Source organism: Myotis daubentonii, chromosome 4, assembly GCF_963259705.1.
Source record: "Myotis daubentonii chromosome 4, mMyoDau2.1, whole genome shotgun sequence".
Lineage (NCBI taxonomy): Eukaryota > Metazoa > Chordata > Mammalia > Chiroptera > Vespertilionidae > Myotis > Myotis daubentonii.
The window spans coordinates 9,603,062-9,627,234 of record NC_081843.1 but is presented as its reverse complement, the minus strand read 5'-3'; the positions used below and the strand labels follow the sequence as shown (position 1 = coordinate 9,627,234).

General features: G+C 51.6%; 2 protein-coding genes across 4 annotated transcripts; one reads left to right on the top strand and one right to left on the bottom strand.

Moving 5' to 3' along the window:
* Positions 1 to 4,169: 4,169 nt before the first annotated feature.
* Positions 4,170 to 7,909, bottom strand: BCL7C (BAF chromatin remodeling complex subunit BCL7C). The gene is made up of 6 exons (XM_059692237.1): positions 7,652 to 7,909; positions 7,055 to 7,133; positions 6,632 to 6,740; positions 6,373 to 6,534; positions 4,911 to 4,996; positions 4,170 to 4,365 (listed from the first exon to the last, which is right to left on the bottom strand). Exons 1-6 carry the CDS (start codon positions 7,741 to 7,743, stop codon positions 4,240 to 4,242), a joined length of 654 nt encoding a protein of 217 aa, XP_059548220.1. The 5' UTR covers positions 7,744 to 7,909; the 3' UTR covers positions 4,170 to 4,239.
* Positions 7,910 to 10,294: 2,385 nt separating this feature from the next.
* Positions 10,295 to 15,651, top strand: CTF1 (cardiotrophin 1). Of its 3 annotated transcripts, none has more exons than XM_059692235.1 (3): positions 10,295 to 10,440; positions 11,637 to 11,755; positions 14,070 to 15,641. In XM_059692235.1, exons 1-3 carry the CDS (start codon positions 10,416 to 10,418, stop codon positions 14,520 to 14,522), a joined length of 597 nt encoding a protein of 198 aa, XP_059548218.1. In that variant the 5' UTR covers positions 10,295 to 10,415; the 3' UTR covers positions 14,523 to 15,641. The 3 variants fall into 3 exon arrangements, with proteins under 3 accessions (XP_059548218.1, XP_059548219.1, XP_059548217.1); XM_059692236.1 differs by having other exon boundaries at positions 10,345 to 10,440; positions 11,640 to 11,755; positions 14,070 to 15,650; XM_059692234.1 differs by lacking the exon at positions 10,295 to 10,440 and adding an exon at positions 10,911 to 11,215 and having other exon boundaries at positions 14,070 to 15,651.
* Positions 15,652 to 24,173: the final 8,522 nt, after the last annotated feature.

The window sequence follows — 24,173 nt, the reverse complement described above, 5'->3', positions numbered from 1 at the left end:
CTGTGGGAGCACACTTGACCACCAGGGGGAAGCTCCTGCATTGAGTGTCTGCCCCCTGGTGGTCAGTGCGCGTCATAGCGACCGGTCATTCTGCCGTTTGGTCGATTTGCATATTAGCCTTTTATTATACAGGATATTAGTTGGGGAATCTAAGTCTGATCATGTCATCCTCTGCTCAGACCCCTTCAATAATTCTTCATCTCTTCCAGGGTAAAACCCAAAGCCCTGACGATGGCCTCCAACAGAATGACCATACACTCTGGTTACCCCAGGTTTCACCTGTTATCTGGGCATAATTATAAATGCATCTTCCTCTTTTATTCTCAGTTTGAATGACAGAATATGTGCCTGCCTTGCCTATGAGGCCCTCCCTGACCTGACCTCATTTCCCTCCACCATACCTCTCTCTCTCCTCCCGCCCTCCCTCCCTCCCTTGGCTCCAGCCACACTGATCTCATTGCCAGGCATGCTCCCCCTCAGGACCTTTGCATTGGCTGTTCCATCTGCCCAGAATTCTCTTCCCCCAGATATCTGCATGGCTCTCTCCCTTACCTCCTTCAAGCTTTTCTTTAAATGTCTCTCAGTACGGCCTTCCCTGAGCTCCCCATTTAAAATTGCAATCCATTCTTTCCCCATCTTCCTTACTCTGTTTTTTAAAAAGTAGTTATAACTTCCTACATATGATATAATTTACTGAAAGTAAGCTCCATGAGGCAGGGATTTTTTCTATTTTATGCTGTATCCCCAGGGCCTAGAAAAGTACCCAGCAAGCAGTGCCCACAATACATGTTGCTGTGAATAAAGGAATTCCCCTCCCTAGTGGAGCTCACAGTCTGGTGCCAAAGCAAACCCAGACCATCAGGTCAATAACCAGTGCTCCATCAAATGGCAGAAGAGGGGCAGGGGGCATGAAAGGAAAGACCCCTCCAGGAAGCAGAGGTTTGAAAAACAAGAAGGCATCTGCCAGCGGAAGCGGGGATGAGAGGGGCCCTCCGGACAGAGCAAATAGCATGAGCTAAGCCTTAGAGATGAAAAACAGCAAGTGCATTTGGGAGCGAGTATAAGCAGTTCCGAGGGCAGCTGTGCAGGGTGGCGTGTCAGAGTGTGGGCTCCGTCCTGCAGGGTTCTAACCCAGGGCAGCAGCGTGAACAGGTTCGGGTTTCTGAGACTGCCCACCGGCCTGGCAGAGAACGGACTGGGGGTGGGCAAGAGTGAAGCAGGGAAACCTACAGAGAGGCACCCAGGAAACAGCGGGGCCCTAGAGAAAGGGGTGTAGGGGAGGGTACTTAGAACAGAGACTTAATGGGACATTGACTGTGACTTCTGGATGCTCCCATCCAAGCCAGCTCCTGGCACTGGGGGGCTGCTTCTCTGCACAGGGGATGGTGGAAACACGGGAGAAGGCGGAGGCTGAGGGTCTGGGACATCCAGGGGAGAAGTCTAAAGGCATTTGCTCTTTGAGTCTGGAGGTGGGGGCAGAACTTGGAGGCAGAGATTCAAGGAGTAGCTGGGAGCCAGCAGGGAGAAGAGCTCCATGGAGAGAAGAGCTAGGCCAGGGCAAGAGGGATTTAAGGGATCAGGAAGAAGAGAGAGTGACGGAGGGAGAGTAGCACTGGAGCCCCAGAGCCAGGGATAGAAGAATATGGTCACGGGGAAGGGCGGGGTGGGCATGGTAAGGTGATGTTAGGGGTGTGGCTATGGAAAAGGTCGCTTTTATTCCAGGTCACTAGTAGGGGAGTAGATGCCTGGGGCTTGGGAGCTGGGACCAGGAGGAGGACAGGAATCAGGGAGACTCAAGCTTTAGCCTTTCAAGGCTGTTCAGAAATGGACTCCTCCTCCCCAGTCTTACTGATAGGCAAGTCTCTGGCCTCTATCCCTAAACCCTAGTATCCTCATCTGTAAAATGGGGTAACAGGAAAAACAGCTGCCATTTATTGAGCACTTACTATGTGCCAAGCCAAGGACTCTCTATGTATTGCCTCATTTAATACTCACATTAGTCTCACCAGGTGAATGTTACTATTATTCCCATTTTACAGATAAGAAAACAGAGGCACAGAGATAAGTCACTTGTTCAAGGTAACACAGTGATTGAATGGAGACACCGAGATTCAAACCCAGAGCCTGAATTCTGGGCCATAATACTGTACTATTGACCCATACAAGGCACTTTACAGAGCACTCTCATCACCTCATGGGGTGGTTTAGGGGAATAATGAGATGACCCACACACCCAGAAAATGGCTGAGATTATTGGTGAGGCTGAATAATGCCCTCCAAAGATGTGCGTGCCCCAATCCCAGAACCTGGGACTATGTTACTTCATCCACCAAATGAGACTTTGCAGCTGTGATTAAATTAAGGGCCTTGAGATGGGAAGATTACCCTGGGTCATCCAGGTCCAATGTCATCACACGGGTCCTTAGAAAAGGGAGGCAGGAGAGAGACAGAAAAGGAGACGTGCTGATGGAACCAGGGGGAGAGAGAGAGAGAGAGAGAGTTTGGAAGATGCTATGCTGCTAGGTTTGAAGATGAACGGAGCCAAAAAATGCAGGAGGTCTGCAGAAACGGGAGAAGTTCTCACCTCCAACTGCAGGAAGGAACCAGCCCCGCAGACACCCAGACTTTAACCCGTTAATACTTACTTTGGACTTCTGATCTCTAGGCAGTAAGTTAATAAATTTGTGTTGTTTTTAGCCACTAAGTTTGTGGTATTTTGTTATAGCAGCAACAGAAAATGAATATATCACATCACTACACACCTGGCTCCCCTGGCCAGCTCTGGCTCAGCTCAACTGCCACTACTGCAGCTGCTATCGTGAATCACCCTTATATTTTTTAATAGTTCTTTAAAGTTCCAATTTGGTTCCCTGTGAACCTCAGTCTCTTCCTTTGTTAAAAATAAAAATAGGGCTGGGCCTGGCCAGATGGCTCAGTTGATTGGAGCGTCATCCTGTACACTGAGAGGTTGGGGGTTCGATTCCCAGTCAGGGCACATACCTAGGTTGCGGGCTCGATCCCTGGTCAGGGAGCATATGGGAGGCAAACGGCCAATGTGTCTCTTTCACATCGATGTTTCTCTCTCCCTTCCTCTCTCTAAAATCAATAAACATATTTTCAGGTGAGGATTTAAAAAATAATAATAAAATAAAATATAAAAGTAGGGCTAATACACCTGACCCTAACTCTTTTGTAGGCACAGAATGAATGAAGGTGCTTTACATTATCTGGAGGTTCCCATAAACCACCGGGACAGATGAGGTCTAGTTATTGCCCCCATTGCTCAGATGAACAAATTAAGGGGAGGGATATAGCCCATGCAGAGCCACACAGCTAGTAACAGAGCCAGGACTTGGGCCAGGACTTCTGACTTCAGTTCTAACACACTGAGGTTCATGTCTCAGAGCTTAGCTCATGTGCCACCTCCTCAGAGAAGCCTTCCTGGATAGCCTCAGCCCATTCATTCATTCATTCATTCACCAAACAGTTGCTATGACAGCTCTGTGCCCAGTTTGGTGCTAAGAAAACTGGGGACCAAGTTCTGCCCTCAGAAGCCCACAATCTAGTGAAGAAGACACACAAGCCAGCCAGCCCAAACAGCCTGATAAATACTGAGGCAAAGGGAAGGAAGCACAGAGGGAGCCCCAAAGAAGGAAACCCGACTATGCCTGGGGCCAAGGGAGGCTTCCTGGAGGAGGTGGTGATCGAGCTGGGGACAAATAAGACTCAACCCCGAGTGTGGGCAGGTTCCAGGGGAGGAATGACTACGCAGAGGCAGCGAGGTACAATGCTGCAGCTTCCTGAGGGCAGCAGAGGGGTTGGGGCGTCCCGGGCCCCAAAGTCCCTCTTGGCCTCCATGTCCCTGTGTATGGATGGGAATCGTGGGCCTTGGTGCCCAGAGCTTTGGTCATTGCTGGGCCCAGGTCCCTGGATTCCTCCTCTGGCTGAAGGTCAGGAAGGGTCAAAGGTCAGGGGTACAGGGCAGGGTGGAGCGAGTGTCAGGGAGACAGGGTCCTGGCTCAAGCCCCCATTCCATATCCAACTCATGGTGTGACTATAGGAAGATCCTCTTAGAGCTTCAAGGGACACCATCTGAGAAATGGAGCAGGAGACAAAGCTGGCTCCACAGACCCTCCCCAGCCCTGACCGGGAAATGACATGACACAAAATTACAAAAGGGTCTTTATTTGTAAAAAATCAAAGGGGCCCCTGGAGCAACAGGAAAGACAGACCAGCTTCTCAGGGGTCGGGGGCATTGGGGCAGATGCGCTTGAGTGGGGGGGTGCCCTCCGAGTCCTCTGTGTCACCCTGGGCTGCCTCGGGGACAGGTGGCACTGGCTCAAAGACAGGGTAAGCTTCGGGGGCCTGGAGAGGAAGGGCGGACAGGCATGAGCTCCCCCGGACCCAGGAGTGCAGCCCCCTCGCCTCTGCCTTCTCCAAAGCCTCCACTCCACTCCACTCCCCTCCCGGACCCAGGGGTCTAGCCCAGAGCCAGGGACCCAGAATGCAGATTAAATGGGGCACTGGACACAACAAATACTGTTTTGGGGAAAGAAATTGATATTTGGTATTTCTGGGAAATACATCAAGGTAGTCCCTGTGGGAAGTCACCTTTGTGGGGGACTTTCTTAAGCTCATTGTATCGTTTAGGATTTAAAAAACAGTACTTGGAGGAGCACCATGATCTGTTCAGGCTTTTAATGGTCTTAGATCAGCCCTGAGCCGGCCCGCAGGACTGTTTCTAAGACACCCTTTCCTTTTCCGTCCCAAGATCCCAGCTCTGAGCCCTCAGCTGTGTCTGAGTCCGCATTTCCCACCCAGACCTCAAGAGTGCAGCCCCCAAGCCTTGTGCTGCCCCCGCGTCCCATTCCCTCCAAGACCCGGGAGTCCAGCCTTCTGGCCTCTCTCACCTCAGCCTCCAGCAACTCTGGGACAGGCTCCTCCTTGGTCAGCATTGGGGGTTCATCGGTGCCGCCTGCAGTGACACCCCCGGGATCTGGAACATCAAGGTAACAGATATTCCCTGAGCAGCCGCTCTGAGCCACAGCACGGGCCAGGGGGAAACAAACACCAGTCACATAAGCCCCCGGCTGTGGGAGCACCAGGAGGGAGACAGCACCTGGCTGCACCCAGGAAAAGACACGGGAAGGACATTAGCTGGGATCCTGATGGGGGAGTAAGATCTGACCAGGCAGACGGGGAGGTGGAGTGAGTGCATGTTGGGCAGAGGGAACAGACACTTAGAGAGCACAGATTCGGGGGTTGGACTGCCGGGGTTCAAATCCTAACCTTGGGCTAGTGACCTAATTTCCCCACCTGTAAAATGTAGATAGTTAATAGTAGCTACCACATGAGCCCGTGTGAGGATTAAATGAGATAATACAGGTAAAGTCCGCAGCACAGTGCCTGGCACATAGTGAACTAGTGCTCAGTAAAGGCCAGTTATTGTTTTTATTTTAGTAAAGGTCCAGAAGCACATGGCACAATCTAGACACATCCATGGGCCCAAATCATGGTGTTCCTGAAAGGGAACGAGGTCACGAGGGCATGGTTCACAAAGGGCCCAGAGTGGCAAGCTGAGAGCCACTGAAGGCTGCGAGCAGGAAAATGACCCCGTCAAACTTGTGCTTTAGAAAAAGTCGCTCCATCAGCTACGTGGAGGTGACTGAAGGAAAGGAGACCTACAGGAGGCTGGAGTTTGGTGAGGATGAGAGATGTCAGAGCCTGGGGAGGGAGAGGGAGGTGGGCGATGTTGGGAGGAGGTCCTGACCAGCTAGGGCGTTGACTATATGGAAAAAAAGAGAAGCTGAGGAGCACTCGTGCTCAAGGCTGGTGAGCTGGGCGGTCAGTCTCTCATCTATAAGTGGTGATAATAATTCTCATAGGGTTGTAGTAAGGATTAAAGGAGATAAAATAAAACATGTAAAAAGCTTAGAAGAGTGCCTGTCACACAGTAGGAGCTCAGTAAGTATTAGCTGTCATTATCACATATTATTGATTACTCTTTAAGATTAGCACTGTTATTGATTTCTCAACAAATATTTATTGAGCACCTACTATGTGCCAGGTGGTGTTCTGAAGACACAGTAGCAAACAAAATCAATATGGACCCAACATTCAGGCAGCTGACATGAGGTGGACGAGGGAAAGAATGACACTTAGGTAATCATTAAATGTACATGAAAATCCCAGTGATAAGTTATCAACAGACCAGAAGTCAAGAGAAAGGTCCGTGACCTTCCACAGGAGTCAGGAAGGCCTCCTGAGGAGGCACCAGAAGAGGGGGAGCAGCTACAGGGATAAGCTGGTGGCTTCAACCTTGGAGAGGACAAGACTCAGAAGGGAGGGCTCCTGGGTGGCACCTGGTCCTACCTCTCTCCTGACCTAGCCGTGGAGGCTGAGCGTCCTCCGGGACCCCTTCTGGTGGTCCGGAGGGTGATGCGGGGCGGCTGGGCTGCGGGGTGCCGCCAGGGCTGGGCTCAGTGCCCTTTTGCAGGGAGCCTTCCGAATGGAAACTCTGGTTACTGTTCTCATCTGTGAGAGCAAAAGTCGAGAGGGTTGGGCCTGAGGTCCCCAGTCCCCTCCTTCAATCCCATAGCCCCCCCCCCCCAGTCCCAGGATCCCTACATACCATTGAGATCAAGCAGAATGAGAGGACCACCGCCTCGGGGGCTGGCACCCCGACCCCGACGCTCCCGGCCTCGGGATCTCTCTGCCCCGCCACCTGCCCTCCGGCGCTCCTGGGGATTAGAGGGGCAAGGATCAGGGTTAGCGCTTGCAAAGCCCCCACCCTACAGAAAAGTAAGCGGAGGCGCAGAGAAGCGAAAGGCCCTGCGTGAGGTGACAGAGGTGGTGCACACGGGGTGAGGTCTTGGATTCCCGGGTCTGGAGCAGGAGAAAGGGAGAAGGGGTGGAGTTGCCAATAATTGTTAACATGTGTCTCAGCTGCTGCATTTGCGGTCTCAGAGTGGGGACTGGAGGTGGAGGCCAGGATGGGGAGGGGCTCGCCTGGGGTTGCACAGATGCGGGGTCTGGTGTGGGGGGGCTTGCTCACCTCCTCCTGGGGGTCCACCACTGGCACCCACTTGAAGATACGAAGGGACGTGTCGCCCACAGTCACCCAGCGCTTCTCCCTGTGGGAGAGTGGGGGGACTAGGTCCGAGAGGCCTGCGCTGAGAGCCTCCCTCAGCAGCCAGGCACATCTGGGGATGCCTACAGAGGTGTGGGTGGAGCACAGGGAAGGGGCAGCTCTGCTAATGGGGCGTCGTTAGAGGGAGAAAGGGGCCCGGCAGATCCCAGGGCAGCCATGGAGGTGCCTCCAGTGACAGAGAAGGGGCCATGGCTCACAGACCCTGGGGTAGACATGGGCAGCAGGCTAGGGCCTGGCTTGGGGTCGGGCACACTTTGGGGAGGAGTGTCAGAGCCGTAGGGGGCGGGGCATAAAGGGGGGCTCCTGCTCTGGACGGGCACGGCTGGGGCACACGCTTTGTAGACCCCGGGGTGTAGCCAGAAGGGGACGGAGCTCTGTAGATCCGGGGCGCCGCTGGCGGACACACCTAACACCTGGCCACCGCTGGTGAAGGGCGGGTAGGCGCCTTCGGAGGAGGAATGGCCCTGCCAGTCCCGACCCTGGCCCCGGGACAGCGCTCACCATCTCCGGACCTTCTCGATGGTCGCCATCACCTTCTTGATGTCATCCTTGGCCCGGCTCCGGGTCTCAGCCCGCACGGTCCGGCCGGCCATGCTGGCGGGGCCGGGGCCGAGGCCGAGCCCGCGGCTGGGCCGCCTCCCGTCCGGCGGGCTCAGGCGCGGCGCCAGGCCGGGCGGCGGTGCTCTCGGCCCGCCGTCCCTCCGGGAGCTGGCCGCGCCCTCCCTCGCTCCCCAACGCCTCCGCGTCCCCGCCCCGCTTCCTGCCGCCGAGCCCCGCCCCGCCCGCCCGCCCCGGCCCGCCCCCTCGGGGTGCCCGGACGCGCAGCGCCCCCTGCCCGCCGCCCGGAGGGAGGTTGGGGCAGCCCCGAGCGGGATGCGCGTGGCCGGCTGGGGGTGCGTTCAGAGCACGTGGGCGCCGGGAACGGGAAGGACTGTCTGGGTGGCGTCCTCTGCGCGTGAGCGCCTGTGACGCGCGCGCACGTGTGAGTGTGTGTGTGTGTGTGTGTGTGTGTGTGTGTGTGTGTGTGTGTGTGTGTGTGTGTGTGTGTACCCTCGCCAGGCTGCCTAGTTGTACGCTGGCCAGCCATTCCTTCAGCCATTCCTTCAGCGGTCTATTCACTGAGTGCACGGACCTGCCAGACGCTGCCTATGAGTGGGGCTCCACCCCCCACAATGGCTGAAATGAGAATGCCTGATGCACCGAGGGCAGGGGAAGAAGTGGAGTGACGGGACCCCTCGTGCTTCTGGGGGAGTGTACGTTGGTAGAGACACTTTGGAAAGCGCAGTTTTCTAGTGGAGCCCCAAATACACCCCAACCCTGGGATCCAGCAATGCCACACCCACATCATCAGAAATGCGTCCGTATGAGGACCGAGAGAGGAGGAGGGGTACGGACTGTTCATAGCGCTATGGACCATGGCCTCAGGCTGGAAGCAACCCACCGAAGGAGAGTGGGAAAGGAGCCGGAGCCCATTCACACCTTGGACACAGGAGAACGAAGTCCCGTTACACCCAACAAAGGGAATGAGTCTCACGAAAGAAGTCAGACACACGATACAAACTGTCGGATTCCCTTTCTGTGAAGTTCCAAACGGACAAGACAAACCTAGGGTGTGCGAAGTCAGCAGAGTGGGCACCCCTGGGCCTGGGAGGGGCTGGGAGGGGCTCTGGGAACTGGTCATGTTCTGTTTCTTAATCTGGTGCTGGTCCCCTGGGCATATTTACTCTGTAAAAATTCATGGATGTTTGTACTTTAAATAAAGGAAAACTTTATTTAAAAGGAGCAAGTCTTGGTTGATTTGAAGCTGTTTGCCAGATATGACGGCTAAATGTGTGTTGTGTGTGTGTGTGTGTCTATTTCAAAGATGTGGCTATTGTGTCTGTTTGTCTTGGTGAGACTAGGTCCACAGAGGTTAAGGTACAGGAAGATGGTTATGGCAGCATTTGGGGAACCAAATTGCTGGGGTAAAATCCCAGCTCTGGTTGCCCAGTCACCCTGGGTAAGTCACTTGTTTCTAATTCCTCAACTATAACACGAGGGTAAGTTCCTAAGTGTAGAGCTCTTAGAACAGTGCCTTGCACATTGTAAATACTCAGTAAATATTCCCCGTTAATAAGTGTGCGAGCCCAGCTGGAGTGGCTCCGTGGCTGAGCACTGACCCGGGAATCAAGAGGCACAAGCCTGGGTTTCGAACTTGATCCCCAGTGGGGGGGCCTGCAGGAGGCAGCCCATCGATGATGTTTCCTACACTCTCTCATCAATGTTTCTAGCTCTAGCTCTCTCCCTTCCTCTCTCTCTAAAAAGCAATAAAAACATATTTTTTAAAATGAGTATGTGATTGTGGACCCTGTGAACAATCTGGTTCCATCATACCTGCTGTGCCCTCTGCCAGCAATCCCTTTCTGTCTTTATTCTGGCATCATCCTCACAGACACAGCCTCTTCCCGGCCCCTGCAGTCACTTTACCTGCTGTTACCTCTGGTTTCCCCCATCAGACTGTGAACTCCCCAGGGAACCAGAAAGCAAGTTGGGTCATCTCTGGGTCCCAGAGCCTAGGACAGACTGGGCTTTTGTCTGCACCAGGTTAGTGGAGCTGACATGTGGGTAAGACCCCCCCCCCCCCCACACACACACACACCTGTCTCTGAAGCTTGTTCCTGTGTGAGAATGAACGTCTCTATGCAGTCAAAGCAGGTGTGTGAGCCTGGTAGGGTAGTTGAGCTGGTGTTCCTGTCCCTCTCCTAGTGGGTGCACCGGGAACAGAGGACATACAGTATCTAAGGAAGGAGGTGTGTGTCTGGTCAGGTGTTACCTAAGCCTTCGAACCCCCGCTCCCCCTCCTTCCCAGCCAAGAGAGAGCGCCGCACATTCCTGTCCTGCCGGCCCCACCCTCTCCCACAACCCTAGTTTTCTCCGAAAGGCAGCCCGGCGCCACGCCTTGTCCCAGACCCGAGCCTGAGCCTCCTCTCCTCCTCCTGGCCCGAGGCAGGGCTGCCTCCCAGCCCTGGTCCCCGTCCTCCCCGGGGTCGAGGTCCCAAACCCACCAGGCACACAACCTGCTTCCCCGCTCGGGCCCCTGCTCAACCCGGCGGAGCAGGCAGTGAACTGGACTCCGGGACAAGGAATCTCGCCCGGGGCGGGAGCGGGGGAAATTGTTTGGGGTTTGAGCCCTGATTGGCTGCGCCCGGGCCCGCCCCTACCCTTTCCCCCTTCTCCCCGTCCTGGAAGGGGGGCGTGGAGGCCACGGGATCAGCCTGGGGCCAGCATGAGCCGGAGGGAGGGGAGTCTGGGTAAGGGGCTGACTGTGACTGTCGAGTGCCCACGGGGAGCAGTGTCTGAAGGGCTGGCAGCTGGGGTTTGGGTCCCCGCTACCTTCGGGTCGGGGAAGGGAGCGGCGGGAGAGGGGGAGAGCGGGGCCGGGTGTCAGGTAACAGGCGGTGAGCTGTGGGTGAGCTGTGGGTGAGCTGTGGGACGGTGCTGGCGCCGGAGTTCGAGGAGGCGGGGGCTGTGCCTTCAGGGACGTGGGCTCAGGGGTGAGATGAGCGGTTCGAGTCCACCCTGGGGGAGGACTGGGGTCGTGGCCGAGGCTGTACGCCTGGGTCCTCTTGGAATATTGGCAAAGAATCAGAGCTGGGGCCAGAGGGAGTGATAGGGTTAGGGGGGGAAGTCTTGGGGCCACGGTAGATAGTGAATGACAACCAGAGACGAGAGTCAAGGCTGATAAAGACAGGACTAGGCGGTGGGAAACTCAGGCGGGGTGGGGGTGGGGATGCGGCGCCAGAGTTGAGAAGCCGGTACTACATTCCCCAGCATGCCCCGGGCGCGGGCGCGGGGCGTCTCGGGAAATGTAGTCCTTCCCGGGCACCACCTTTCAGCTTGTGTTAAGGAAGACGGGTCGCTGATTCAATTAATGCTGTCTGGTGCCCAGCCCAGCGCCTTGCGTAAAAAGGCTATCAGGGAGGGAATGGGATTTAAGTCTCCCAATCTGTAAAATGGGCTGAAAGGCGCATTCCGGTTTGAGGTTCTGTGTTTCAGTGATGTTGAATTCCACCAACAATTACAGAGGTACAGAGGTATGTGAGCCCTACCCTCAAATGGCTCCCAGGATGAGGCCAATTCACACGCATAAAAGAGCCATTAAAAGAACTACCTTGGAAATATGAACAAATGGCCTTAAGAAGAAGAAAGAAGTTAATTTAAGGGAAGGAGTGAATCCAAGTGAATCAAATACTAAGGAGGCAGTATTTGAATTTGGCTTTAATAGTATTTCAACAGTAATTTGAGACAGGGAACACATTTCACGCAGAAAAAACGTTTGGCAAATGTCTGGTATCTCATTTTCCCTCAGTTGGGATGGGACAGAGCCTGCCTGGCTTAAAAGTTGGAGAATTCAGAGCTGAGCTTCTGGGTTCGGGAAGGAAGGGCCAGCCCGAAGTGGTCAGGAGGGCTTGGGGCTGCCCTCATTCCTCCCCCCTTTTCCCACCAGAAGACCCCCAGGCTGACTCCTCAGTCTCACCCCTTCCCCTCTTGGAGGCCAAGATCCATCAGACACACAGCCTTGCCCGCCTCCTCACCAAATACGCTGAGCAGCTCTTCCAGGAATATGTGAGTGGGGATGGGTGTGGGGGGGCCTGGGGATCAGGGAAATACAGATCATAGGGTTATTTGACTACCTGTTTTCTCAACCTCATTTCCTAGCTGCAGAAACTGGGGCTCCAGGAGAGGTCAGTAACTTGCCCCAGGCCACACAGCACTTGGAGGAGGGTCATCTCTGTTCCCCAAAGGCCCCTTCATCCACCTAAGCTTGGAGGCTCCCTTGGTGCTTAAGACAGAGGCAACCTGAGAGTGTAGAGAACTCTGGTCTGGGAGTCAGGAAACCCAGGTTCCAGACTCTGTACGGGTTTGTCACCTCGCTTCCATGGCCTTGCTCTCACCAGCTGTCAGAGGAGGCATTTGAACAAGACGAGATGTGAACTCTGACCTGTGTTATACAGAGAGGCCAAGAAGGGGTTTCAATCCGGGTCAAAAAATCCATCCCCGGGGGACTTTTACAAAGGAGGGAGATCTGCCAATGTCTTTGGTGGGGTAGAGGGCCTGCCTAAGAACAGAAGGTATTTCCCCAAATTACTATAGTGTAGTGAAGGGGGGTATGGTTTTGAAGCAGACAGACTGTGGGCCTGCCAATCTTACTGTGACCTTGGGCAGGAATGATAACATTACAATAATGATGTAACAATGATGACAGGAGGTAGTGGGATAATAGAATCAGCTTTGTCGTCCTACCAACTTTGGTTCCGATCCCAGTTCTGCCCCTTCCTGGATGGAGGACCCAGGTCAAGTCACTGTACTTCTTCAGCCCAGAGTCCTCATTTACAAAGTCATCATAATTCCATCACACCCATTATTGGGACAATTGGGAATAGTGTGCTTAAAGCAGCAAGCACAATGCGTGAACCAGAGGCAAGATGTTAGCGAAGGATAAATAGTATTGTATGGCAGTTTTACAAATTACAAATCACCTTTAGCTTTTATCTGTTCACTCCTATGACAGTTATTCACAAAGCCCCTGCTGTGTGCCAGGCAGGTGCAGAGGTGGGAGAGTTGCAGGGGGGGCGGGGGGGGGGGGGACTAGTTCCCGTACTATCTTTCCTGATTCTCTGGAGATCCCTGGTAGGAAGACAGAACAGGGTCTGTACCACCTCCCCGCCCCACCCGCCCCCCACACACACACCTCTACAGATGAGAGGGAGGCTCAGCGAAGGGAAATGGTTTTGTAAGAAACTGAACAGTTAGTAAATGGAGACAGGATTTGCACCCTAGTGCAAGCATGTCAAACTTGCAGCCCACAGGCCGCATGTGGCCCAGCCAATATAACGGTATGTAAGAAACGTTTTATTTTTATTTTTTTTATTCTTTTTTTTAAAATATATTTTATTGATTTTTTACAGAGAGGAAGGGAGAGAGATAGAGAGTTAGAAACATCGATGAGAGAGAAACATCGATCAGCTGCCTCCTGCACACTCCCCACTGGGGATGTGCCCGCAACCCAGGTACATGCCCTTGACCGGAATCGAACCTGGGACCTTTCAGTCCGCAAGCCGACGCTCTATCCACTGAGCCAAACCGGTTTTGGCAAGAAACGTTTTAATAAAAATTTTGTAACTTAATTTTTTACAATATCCTGTTATACATAATTATTAATAACGAACTACAACGTTCGCTAATGACTGATGACTATAATCGTGTCGCATTCATTTCCCTTACATGCCTTATACGCAGGCGCACCATTTCTCTCCACTAATACTAGCAGCGAATATTTTAGCAGCCGATGGCCACATCATTAGTCTCGGACTGACTTGTTTGGTGTGCGCAACAGGAAATATTTCGCTTTCAGGGAACAAGAAAAATAGGTTTATTTGCGTGACGCTGATTAATTTGTGCAGGTGTTCAGTGTCTGGTAAGTCAGTGTTCAAGAAAAAATATTAATTTTATTAAAATGTTCTATTATTTTATGTAAAGATGACTCATTTATTTCAGCCCTTTGTATTCAGCATGTCTCTATCGAAATAAACCTACGTTTCTATGAAAGTTGGAGCTTTTGTTTTTTTGCGGCCACCTACACTTCCGCCTTGTTGATTTGGCCCGTGTGAGCCTTTGAGTTTGACATGCTTGCCCTAGTGTGTGTGGTGCCTTCCCCAGGGGCCAGGACCTGACTTGAGATTTTCACATGCTCGTAACCACCTTATGAAGTTGGCAGTGTTATTCCGTTTTAGAGATGAAGAAGCAAAGGCACTGGTGTAAGGTCGCTTTTCTGGTCGTTGCTTTGTGTATCACGGAATCTGTCCTCGGCGAGATGGGGAAACGGAGGCCCCAGGAGCGGGGGCGTCCCGGGGTCCCACTGACCGGCCTGTCTCCGCAGGTGCAGCACCAGGGAGACCCCTTCGGGCTGCCCGGCTTCTCGCCCCCGCGGCTGCCGGTGGCGGGCCTGAGCGCCCCGGCCCCGGGCCACGCGGGCCTGCCGGTGCCCGAGCGGCTGCGGCTGGACGCGGGGGCGCTGGCCGCGCTGCCGCCGCTGCTGGACGTGGTGCGCCGCCTGCAGGCCGAGCTGAACCCGCGCGCGCCGCGCCTGCTGCGGCGCCTGGAGGAGGCCGCGCGCCGGGCCCGGGCGCTGGGCGCCGCCGTGGAGGCCGTGCTGGCCGCGCTGGGCGCCGAGCCCCGCGAGCCCCGGCCCGAGCCCGCCGCCGCCACCGCCGCCGCCGCCGGCGTCTTCCCCGCCAAGGTGCTGGGGCTCCGCGTGTGCAGCCTCTACCGCGAGTGGGTGCGCTGCACCGAAGCCGACCTGGGCCAGCTGGTGCCCGGGGGCCCCGCCTGAGCGCGGCGGCCCGCGGCGCGCGGCCACCTCCTGCCAGCGCCTCCATCTCCCTCCATCTCCCTCCATCTCCCTCCATCTCCCTCCATCTCCCTCCATCTCCCTCCATCTCCATCTCCCTCCATCTCCCTCCATCTCCCTCCATCTCTCCATCTCCCTCTCCATCTCTCCACCTCACTCTCTCTGCCTCTGTCGTCTGTCTGCGCTGTACGTCCTCTCTTTTTCTCCAGGGACCTTCTGGTCTCCCGTGTGACCTCATTCTGTCACACTCTCGCTTTCTCCCCCTTTTCTCCATCCCTTGGGTCTGCCTCCCCCCCCCCCCCCTTTACCCAAGTGACTTTCGAGGTCACTGGTCTCCCTTTTCCCTCACTCTCATCTCCTCTCCGCCCGCATGAGCATGTGTGCAGCTCAACCTCAACTCCAGGAAGGGACACCTTGTCACTGTTCCCCTCCCCCCTTCCCACCCCACCCCCAGCCCTGCCCCAGCCCGTCCACTGCTGCCTCCCCCTTCCCACCCCACCCCTGCCCCCTCCCTCCATGTCCTCCCCCTTCACTTCCCTCCCCTGTCCTTGCACCTCCTCTTCCTCCCAAGCCAGGTCTGTGAAGAGAAACAATCGACACCTTAAAAGAGTTTCATTTCTGAGAATAAATTAATTTTTTGTAAATAAAATGTTAAAAAATAAAAAGAACAGTAAAGTTTCCAGTAGATGTGGTGGGTGAGGATGGGGAGATGCCTTGAGGAGAAGAGGATCCTGGGGCATCGCCTGGTGCAGTGGGTTCCTGGGAGCCCCTAGCCTAGGAGGGCCTGCAGTGCCCGAGCGGGAACGTGACCTGGCTCCTTCGTTTAAGAATGGACCCTCCACTGATGAGGAAGTTGTCACCGTGGCCACAGTCAGAAATTCTGAGCCGTAGTTGCCTCTGTGGTGCCCCCCAGGTCCCTTTCCAACAGCATAGCCGCCCCCAGCTGCCCCCGCCTCCTCCTCATGGCAGACCTTGCCCAGGGTCTGAACCAGGGGTGGGCAAACTTTCTGACTCGAGGGCCACAATGGGTTCTTAAACTGGACCGGAGGGCCGGAACAAAAGCATGGATGGAGTGTTTGTGTGAACTAATATAAATTCAAAGTAAACATCATTACATAAAAGGGTACGGTCTTTTTTTTTTTTTTTTTAGTTTTATTCATTCCAAACAGGCTGGATCCGGCCCGCAGGCCGTAGTTTGCCCACGGCTGGACGGTCTGGATGTGTGAAGGGCCGATTCCTTGCCTCCAGGTGCAACTAACTGGGTGGGACAATTGGGTCTCCATCACTCTCTCTAGACCAGTGGTTCTCAACCTTGGCTGCACATTAGAATCACCTGGGAATCTTTTTAAAATCCTGATTTTTGGGCCTCATCCTCCGGAAATTCTCTTTCTTTGTTACTAATGTTGTGGCCCCACCCCATAACAAAGAAACAGAATTTCCGGAGGATGAGGCCCAGAAATCAGGATTTTAAAAAGATTCCCCAGGTGACTCTAATGTGCAGCCAAGGTTGAGAACCACTGCTTTAGATGATTCCAGCCCCCAACTTTCAAGACTTCTAGCTGAGACCCCAAACATGGTAGACCAGAGACAAGTCATCCCTACTGTGGCCTGACTGAATTCCTGACCCACAGAAACCAGGAGAGATCATAAATGATTGCTGCTGTTTTAAGCCACTAAATTTAGGAAGCAAGAGATAACTAAAACAAGGACTGAAATATATGGCATAGAAATGCAGAGCAATGAAATTGCACAGACCCAGTAGTCATTTGCAGGAAAAATCCAGACAGTTCAAAACACAAAGTAAGCCCAGCCAGCATGGCTCAGTGGTTGAGCGTGGACCCATGAACCAAGAGGTCATGGTTTGATTCCCAGTCAGGGCACATGTCCAGGTTGTGAGCTCGATCTCCAGTAGGGGGCGTGCAGGAGGCAGCCAATCAATGATTCTCTCTCATCATTGATGTTTCTCTCCCCCTCTCCCTTCCTCTATGAAATAAAAAAATATATATTTCAGAAAAACAAAGGGGGGGTCTGACATTTCAGATTCCCTACAATTTCTTGTTTTCAACATTTCATATGCAGTCGAGCTGATTTCCCCATAAATATAGTTTGCTGCCTTAAATATATAAAAATTAACATGCAGAAGAAACTTCTGTTTGGCAAACTGAAAAAACAGGTTGGCTTTCCTGTGCAAGGACTTGAGCTTGGACAGCAAGCTTGTCAAACTCAGTGGCTAACACGGGCCAAATACACAAGGTTTAAGTTTATGTGGGCCGCAAAAAACAAAAGCTGCAACTTTCAATGTATAACTCTGGTACACTAATAGCATTATTACATATCACATTATTTTATTTTTTACTTCTTGGCAAAAATACTCCAATTCCCAATTTTCTTGGAAATTTCTATGTTCATCAGCAATTTTTCATTTATTTTTACTGCCACTTGATTTCAATAGAGACATGGCTGAATACAAAGGGCTGAGATAAATGAGTAACCATTAACAGAAAATAATAGAACATTTTAATAAAAATTAATATTTTTTCTTGAACATTAACTTACCAGACACTGAATACCTGCACAAATTAATCAGCGTCACGCAAATAAAGCTATTTTTCTTGTTCTCCGAAAGTGAAATATTTCCTGTTGCGCACACCAAACAAGTCAGTCCAAGACTAAAGACGTGGCAATTGGCTGCTAAAATATTCGCTGCAAGTATTAGTGGAGAGAAATGGCGCACCTGCGTGTGAGGCGTGTAAGGGAAATGAATGCAACATGATTATAGTAATCAGTCATTAGCAAACGTTGTATTTCGTTATTTATAATTATGTGTAACAGGATATTGTAAAGATTAAGTTACAAAACTTTTATCAAAACGTTTTTTACATACCGTTATATTGGCTGGGCTGCAAAAATATTCCTTGTGGGCGAGTTTGACATGCTTGTTGTACATGCTTTCAGTAACACTGAGTGTGCAAGGATATGTGTGAAACCATCCCTAGGCCCAACTCGCCCTCACAGTATCTACAACGCGAACTGTTTCTTACCAAAGAGAGAGCACATCCATGAACCACGAGACAGAAAGGGAGCCCTAGGCACAGCAGCCTGCGAAGTAAATACTGTGAGAATCGTATCTTACAGATGAGAAAACAGGTTCAGAGAGGTGAGCTCACAATGCCCCCCAGCCAGTGGGTAGCCAGGTCTCCAAATCAGGCCTATTTGAGTCCCGATTTTGGTGGACGAAAGGCTCCCCGGGATGCTCTGACCAAAACAGGCTCCTGGTCCCTCCTCAGAGAGTCAGTAGGTCCCAAGGAGACCAGGCGTCCGGATTTTTAATAGGGGCCGTCCCCCAGGGGAGTCCCGGTCCCACTTTGAGGGTCACTGAACAAAATGAACGACCCTATCCTCCGTACGAACCAGACCTTGCCCCCCAAAAAGGAGAAAGGGCTGGGGAACTGTTGTATATTAGAGAGACACGACAGCAGGATTAGTTAGTTATCGCTACGCGACAAGTTGCCCCCAAACCTAGTGGTTTGAAATAGCATTTATTCGCTTCTCCCAGGCAGCTCAGTTGGTTAGAGTGTCGTCTGGATATGCCAGGGTTGTGGATGTGATCCCCTGTCAGGGCACATGCAAGAAAAACCAATAACTACATAAATAAATGGAACAACAAATCTGTCTCTCTTTCTCTTAAAAAAAAAATCAATAAAAAATAAGACAACATTTATTATTTCCATTTCTGTGGGTCAGGAAACTGGGCTAAGAGGCTCCCAAAAGGCTGCAGTCAAGGTCAGGGCTGCAGTCTCAAGTGGCCGAAGAATCTGCGTCTAAGGTCACTCCTGTGACATAGGCAGGCTTCCGTTCCCAGGGGTGGTTGGTCTGACGACCTCTGTCCCCCCCCCCCCCCCCCCAGCTGTTCGTGGAGGCTGCTCACGGCTCCTGGCCCCGTGGACCTCTATGGCCTTATCCTAGAAGCGACAGCTCATCCCTTTTGCTGAATCTGTTCTTTACAGAAGTGAGTCACTAGGTCCAGCCTATGTGGAGGGGAGGGAAGGCCAGGAGGCAGGGACCATTCGGAGCCATTCAGACGCCGCCCACCTCAGCAACAAATGCAGCGCGTGGACCTGGTTTCAATAAACCAACTGTAAAGAGACATTTATGAGATAATCCAGGAAACTTGAACATGGACAATGAATTAGATTATATTAAGGAATTACCATTATTTAGTAAGATATGACAAAAGTCTGTGGTTAAGAAAAATATTCCTCATCTCTTAGAGATATAGCTGAAGAATATTACAAGTGAAATGTTATGATGTCTGGGATTTGCTTTAAGATAATGCAATGGGGATAGGGGAGGGGGATGAATGGGGGATTACATGAAACTGAGTTAGTCGTAGGCTGATAAATGTTGACATGAGTAAGCGCTACATGGGTAAGGGGTTTCATTACACTGTTCTACTTTTATGTTTTCAAAATTTTCCATAATAAAGAGTTAAAAATCAAAGTGAATTGAAACTAAAAGCTGCACACTAAAATTTAAATAATTTAAACAAATTTAAACAAATTCTAAAGCTGTTGCATATTGACTACATTTTAATTGTTAGAGAAAACAGTAAGAGAAACATATTTCAGATGGGGAAAGATAACCATAAATGTGAAAGAGAAAAAAAAAGAGGGGAGGAATGAAGAAAGAAAGAAAGGAAGGAAGGAAGGAAGGGAGGGAGGGAAGGAGGGAGGAAGGGAGGGAGGGAACCAGCCCCCTATGAGAGGCAGCTGACTCCTGACTCAGTTTAACCAAAGAAAGCAGGGAGATTCCGGTCATTCTAGTGAAAGAGCATGTTGGGCAGCAAATCTAAGTCCTTGGGGTTTCCTAGCATCTGGGAGGGAGTGGCTGGAGTTTAGGGGCTGTCCTGGGCCCAGAGGGATGGAGAAGCTGAGCCCATTTCAGAACGGGGATGGAGGCAGGAGGCCCAGAGGCAGCTGGTGTGGGGCTCTTGGCCGTGCTTTGGATGTAATGTTGTGCAGGATGCCATAGACTTACAGACCCTGCATTATGGGGAGAATAAATCCCACACCCTCATCTCTAGACAGAGGCCTGAGGTTCCCTTCTCCTTCTGGATTAGGACAGGAGTTTTACATCATGGAGGCCTGGCATGGGACTGGGCATACAAGAGGTGCTTACTGTTCATTTATTCCATCTAGTGGTAGTGGTCCTCAATCAACCATTTATGCATATTTGAATTTTCAAGAAATCTTTTTTTAAAAATATATTTTTATTGATTTCAGAGAGAAAGGGAGAGAGATAGAAACATCAGTGATGAGAGAGAATCATTGATTGGCTGCCTCCTGCACGCCCCCTACTGGGAATCGAGCCCGCAACCCAGGCATGTGCCCTTGACCGGATTCGAACCTGGGACCCTTTGGCCCGCAGGCCGATGCTCTATCCACTGAGCCAAACCAGCTAGGGCTTCAGAAGTCTTTTAACATCATTTGATTCTTTATAATTGTGTGTGATTCTTTTCTAAGGCAATGCAGTCATTTTGGAACAAGTAATTCACTTGCCTAGTTCAATATTCAAAAGGGCCCCAAAGCATCTGTGACAGGGTTTCCTCCCACCTCTGTTCTCCAGACACCCCACTCCCCTCCCTGGAGGCAACCACGCCTACTCGTTTCTTCTATGCTCAAGTACATTTATGTATATGTGACCAAATATGTATGTTTGGGTTTTGCCTTTTTAAAACAAACAGTAGCAAACCACCCACATTGTTCTGCACAAGGATTCCAATTTCTCCACATCCGCACCAACACTTGTTATTTTGTTTGTTTTTAAATAATAGCCATCCCAGGAGGTGTTTTGATTTGCATTTCCCTAATAACTAATGATGTTGAGCATCTTTTCATGTGCTTATTGGCCATTTGTATATCTCTTTGGAGAAATGTCTATTAAAGTCTGCTACTAAATTCTTAAAAATATATATTTAAAAGACTAATGACTTGCCTGGTCAGTGTGTCTCAGTGGTTGAGCATGGACCTAAGAACCAGGAGGTCCTGGTTCGATTCTGGGTCAGGGCACATCACTGGGTTGTGGGCTCGATCCTCAGTGTGGGAGGTGCAGGAGGCAGCCGATCAATGATTCTTTCTCATCACTAATGTTTCTATCTCTCTCTCCCTCCCTCTTCCTTCCTCTCTTAAATCAATAAAAATATATATATTTAAAGACTGATGACTTTATTGTTTTGGTTAAAATGATACCCATTCATTATAAAAATTCAAGCAAACCAGAAAACAAAGAAAAAAACTAACAGCCAAATTTCACTACCCAGAAATAGCTGTTACTGTATTAAGATTTGGTGAACATCATCCTAGTAATCTCATAGGTAAAGAAATAGAAAAAAAGAAACTTTAACAATCAGTTTATACTATACTAGAAGCCCAGTGCAGGAAATTCGTACACTGGGGGGGGGGGGGGTCCCTCTCCCTCAGCCCGGCCTGCGCATTCTCGCAGTCCAGGAGCCCTCGGGGGGATATCTGAGTGGGGCTAAGCCAGCAGTTGGACATCCTTAGTGCTACCGAGGAGACGGGAGAGGCTCCCACCACCACCGCTGCTCTCGCCAGCTGTGAGCCCGGCTCAGGGCTTCTAGCTAAGCAGCGCTCCTCCTGCATTGAGCGTCTGCCCCCTGGTGGTCAGTGAGCATCATGGCGACTGGTTGTTCCGCCTTTCAGTCAATTTGCATATTAGCCTTTTATTATATAAGATGTCCTATTTTAAGACAAAAACATTACATTTCCTTTATTTAAATTTAATGGGAGAAAAAGAAATGTGCGTCATAGCTACCAGTCGACCGGTTGCTTCAGCTTTTATACATATAGATAGCATTTTAAAGAAAGGATCGTGCCCTTTCCATTCTACCTAGAGGAATCCATTCTATTTTATCTGTAGTTCCTACCGTACATAATGAAAAACTTAAAAGAAATAATTAGCCCTACCCAGTTTGGGTCAGTGGATAGAGCATCCACCTGAGGACTAGGTTTGATTCTGGTCAAGGGCACATGCCAGGGTTACTGGCTCGATCCCCAGTAGGGGGCTTGCAGGAGGCAGCTGATCAATGATTCTCTCTCATCATTGATGTTTCTCTCCTCTCCCTCCCCCTTCCTCTCTGAAATCAATAAAATATATATTTTAAAAAATTTTTAAGTTTTACTTATGGCAAAATATGTGTGTGTGTGTGTGTGTGTGTGTGTAATCTAATAAAAGACAAACATGCAAATTGACTGTACCTTCGCTATGCCTTAGGCCATGCCCACCATCCAATCAGAGCGACTATATGCAAATTAACCCAACCAAGATGGCGGCCGGCAGCCACGGGGCTGGAGTGAGCAGGAAGCTTGGTTGCCCCTGTGATGGAGGAAGCCAAGCTTCCCGCCTGCTGGACAGGCTCTGAGCTCCACTGAAGGCAACAAAGTTTCAATTATAGAAGATAAATAAACCCCAGATACCTGCTTTCAGCCGGCCGTGGCCATGGAGCTGGAGCGAGCAGGAGGCTTGGTTGCTCCAGTGATGGAGGAAGCCAAGCTTCTCGCCCGCCCTGGCCAGCTCTGAGCTCCACTGAAGGCAACAAAGTTTCAATTATAGAAGTAAATAAATCCCAGAATTAAAAACAAAAAAAAAATAGGAGAGGCTGGGAGCTTCCGTCTCCGGGGGGCTTGACCAGCCTGAAAACGGCCCTCAGCCCCTCACCCAGGCTGGCCAGGCACCCTGGTGGGGAACCCCACCCTGATCCGGGACACCCTTTAGGGCAAACCAGCCCGCCCTCACCTGTACACCAGGCCTCTATCCTATATAATAAAAGGGTAATATGCAAACTGACCCTAACAGCAGAAAGACTGGTCACTATGACACATACTGACCACCAGGGAGCAGACGCTCAATACAGGAGCTGCCCCCTGGTGGTCAGTGCGCTCCCACAGGGGGAGCTCTGCTCAGACACAAGGCAGGCTGACGGCTGCCAGTACAGCGGTGGTGATGGGAGCCTCTCCCGCCTCCTCAGCAGGGCTAAGGATGTCTGACTGCAGCTTAGGCCTGCTCCCCGCTGGCAAGTGGACATCCCCCGAGGGCTGCTGGGCTGCCAGAGGGATGTCTGATTGCCAGCTTAGGCCCAATCCCCCGGGGTGTGGGCCTAAGCCAGCAGGTGGTCATCCCCCGAGGGGTCCCAGACTGTGAGAGGGCACAGACTGGGCTGAGGGACCCCTGCCCCGAGTGCACAAATTTTTGTGCACCGGGCCTCATATTCATTCATATATATATTATGCAAAGTGTCCCCTTGGCAGTTCGACAGACCGGGAGTTTGTTTGCTTGCTATGATGTGGGCTAACCACCAGGGGGCGGCGTGGAACGAAGGAAGGCCCCGGCCGGCCGGCACTGGGCCTCTAGTTTATATATACTTTCCCATCTTAGAAAAGGGAAACTTTTATGATGTCCCGAGCCTTTGCTGCAGGAACCCACTCAGAGCATCAATCGTGGTTCCCAAATGAAGGATTCCATCTGCAAAAAGAAATGTGATATTATCTACATGACCAATTTGAAGCGCCTCAGGGAGACATTCAACGTGGATGACCAGTAGAAACTCAGCTACTGTTGACCTCAACTCCTCCAGGAACACTGGCCAAAGAGCCCCGTGAACGGTTCTGCAGCCACCTGAAGCCACGCCCATCGCTGAGCAGTTCACCTCTGGGGTCTTACCCTGAGACCCACACAGCTTTTGGGGAGCTTAGCTCTTTGTGATTGTGATCTCAGGGCTGCCCATCACCCACTCACAGTGGCGTTTTCAGTTCACTTTATGTGGATATTGCCATACCATGTGACGACAAAAGAATCCACTCAGTGTCTTGTAGTGGGTGCCTGCCCGGAAAATCCTCTACTCGGTGGGACTAACTTCCCCCGGGGCCCACAGGAAGCTGTGCTTGTCATCAGGGCTGCTCACAAATATTCCAGCTCTTTTTGCGGGCGTGTGAAGAATTCTCTTTTCTGCCTCCTTTAGGTGTTTGATTAATTAACTAATTAAACATTAAATTGATGTTTAAGTTATTGCGGAACCACCATACTGCCTTCCATAGTATCTGCACCATTTTACATTCCCATCAATACAATGTGAGCAGAACTGTCATGTGTCTCTTCTGGGAAGAAGCTAAAAAACCAGTGAGCATTTCACCAAGCCCTGCTTGCCCACTCTTGTGTGATTGGATGGCGATCACAGCAGCTCATACTGAGCTTCCCTCCGCCTCACTCCCTGAGGAGCAGGCCGCCTTCCACTGACCAGCAGGAGACGTGCGGCTTGAGCAAGTGGCAGACCTTGGCTGTCACAAGGGACCTAAAACGTGCTTGTTATTTGTTGCTGCAGGAGAACCTCGCCCACCCTGCTGACACAGAAGCTATGAACTTCTACAAAGACCCAGAAGAGTCTGAGAAGGACGAGCAGCCACTGTTAAAGGAACCGCAGGATTAGTGGGCTGCTCCAGCTCCTGAATTCGGTGTGCTGTGCTCATTCCAAGGCTGCGGACAGGTCGGAGAGCAGGCAGGTGCCTTCCATTCCTTCCAGCAGCTCCTCACCAGAGCCTGAATGGGCCAGCCTGCTGCTGA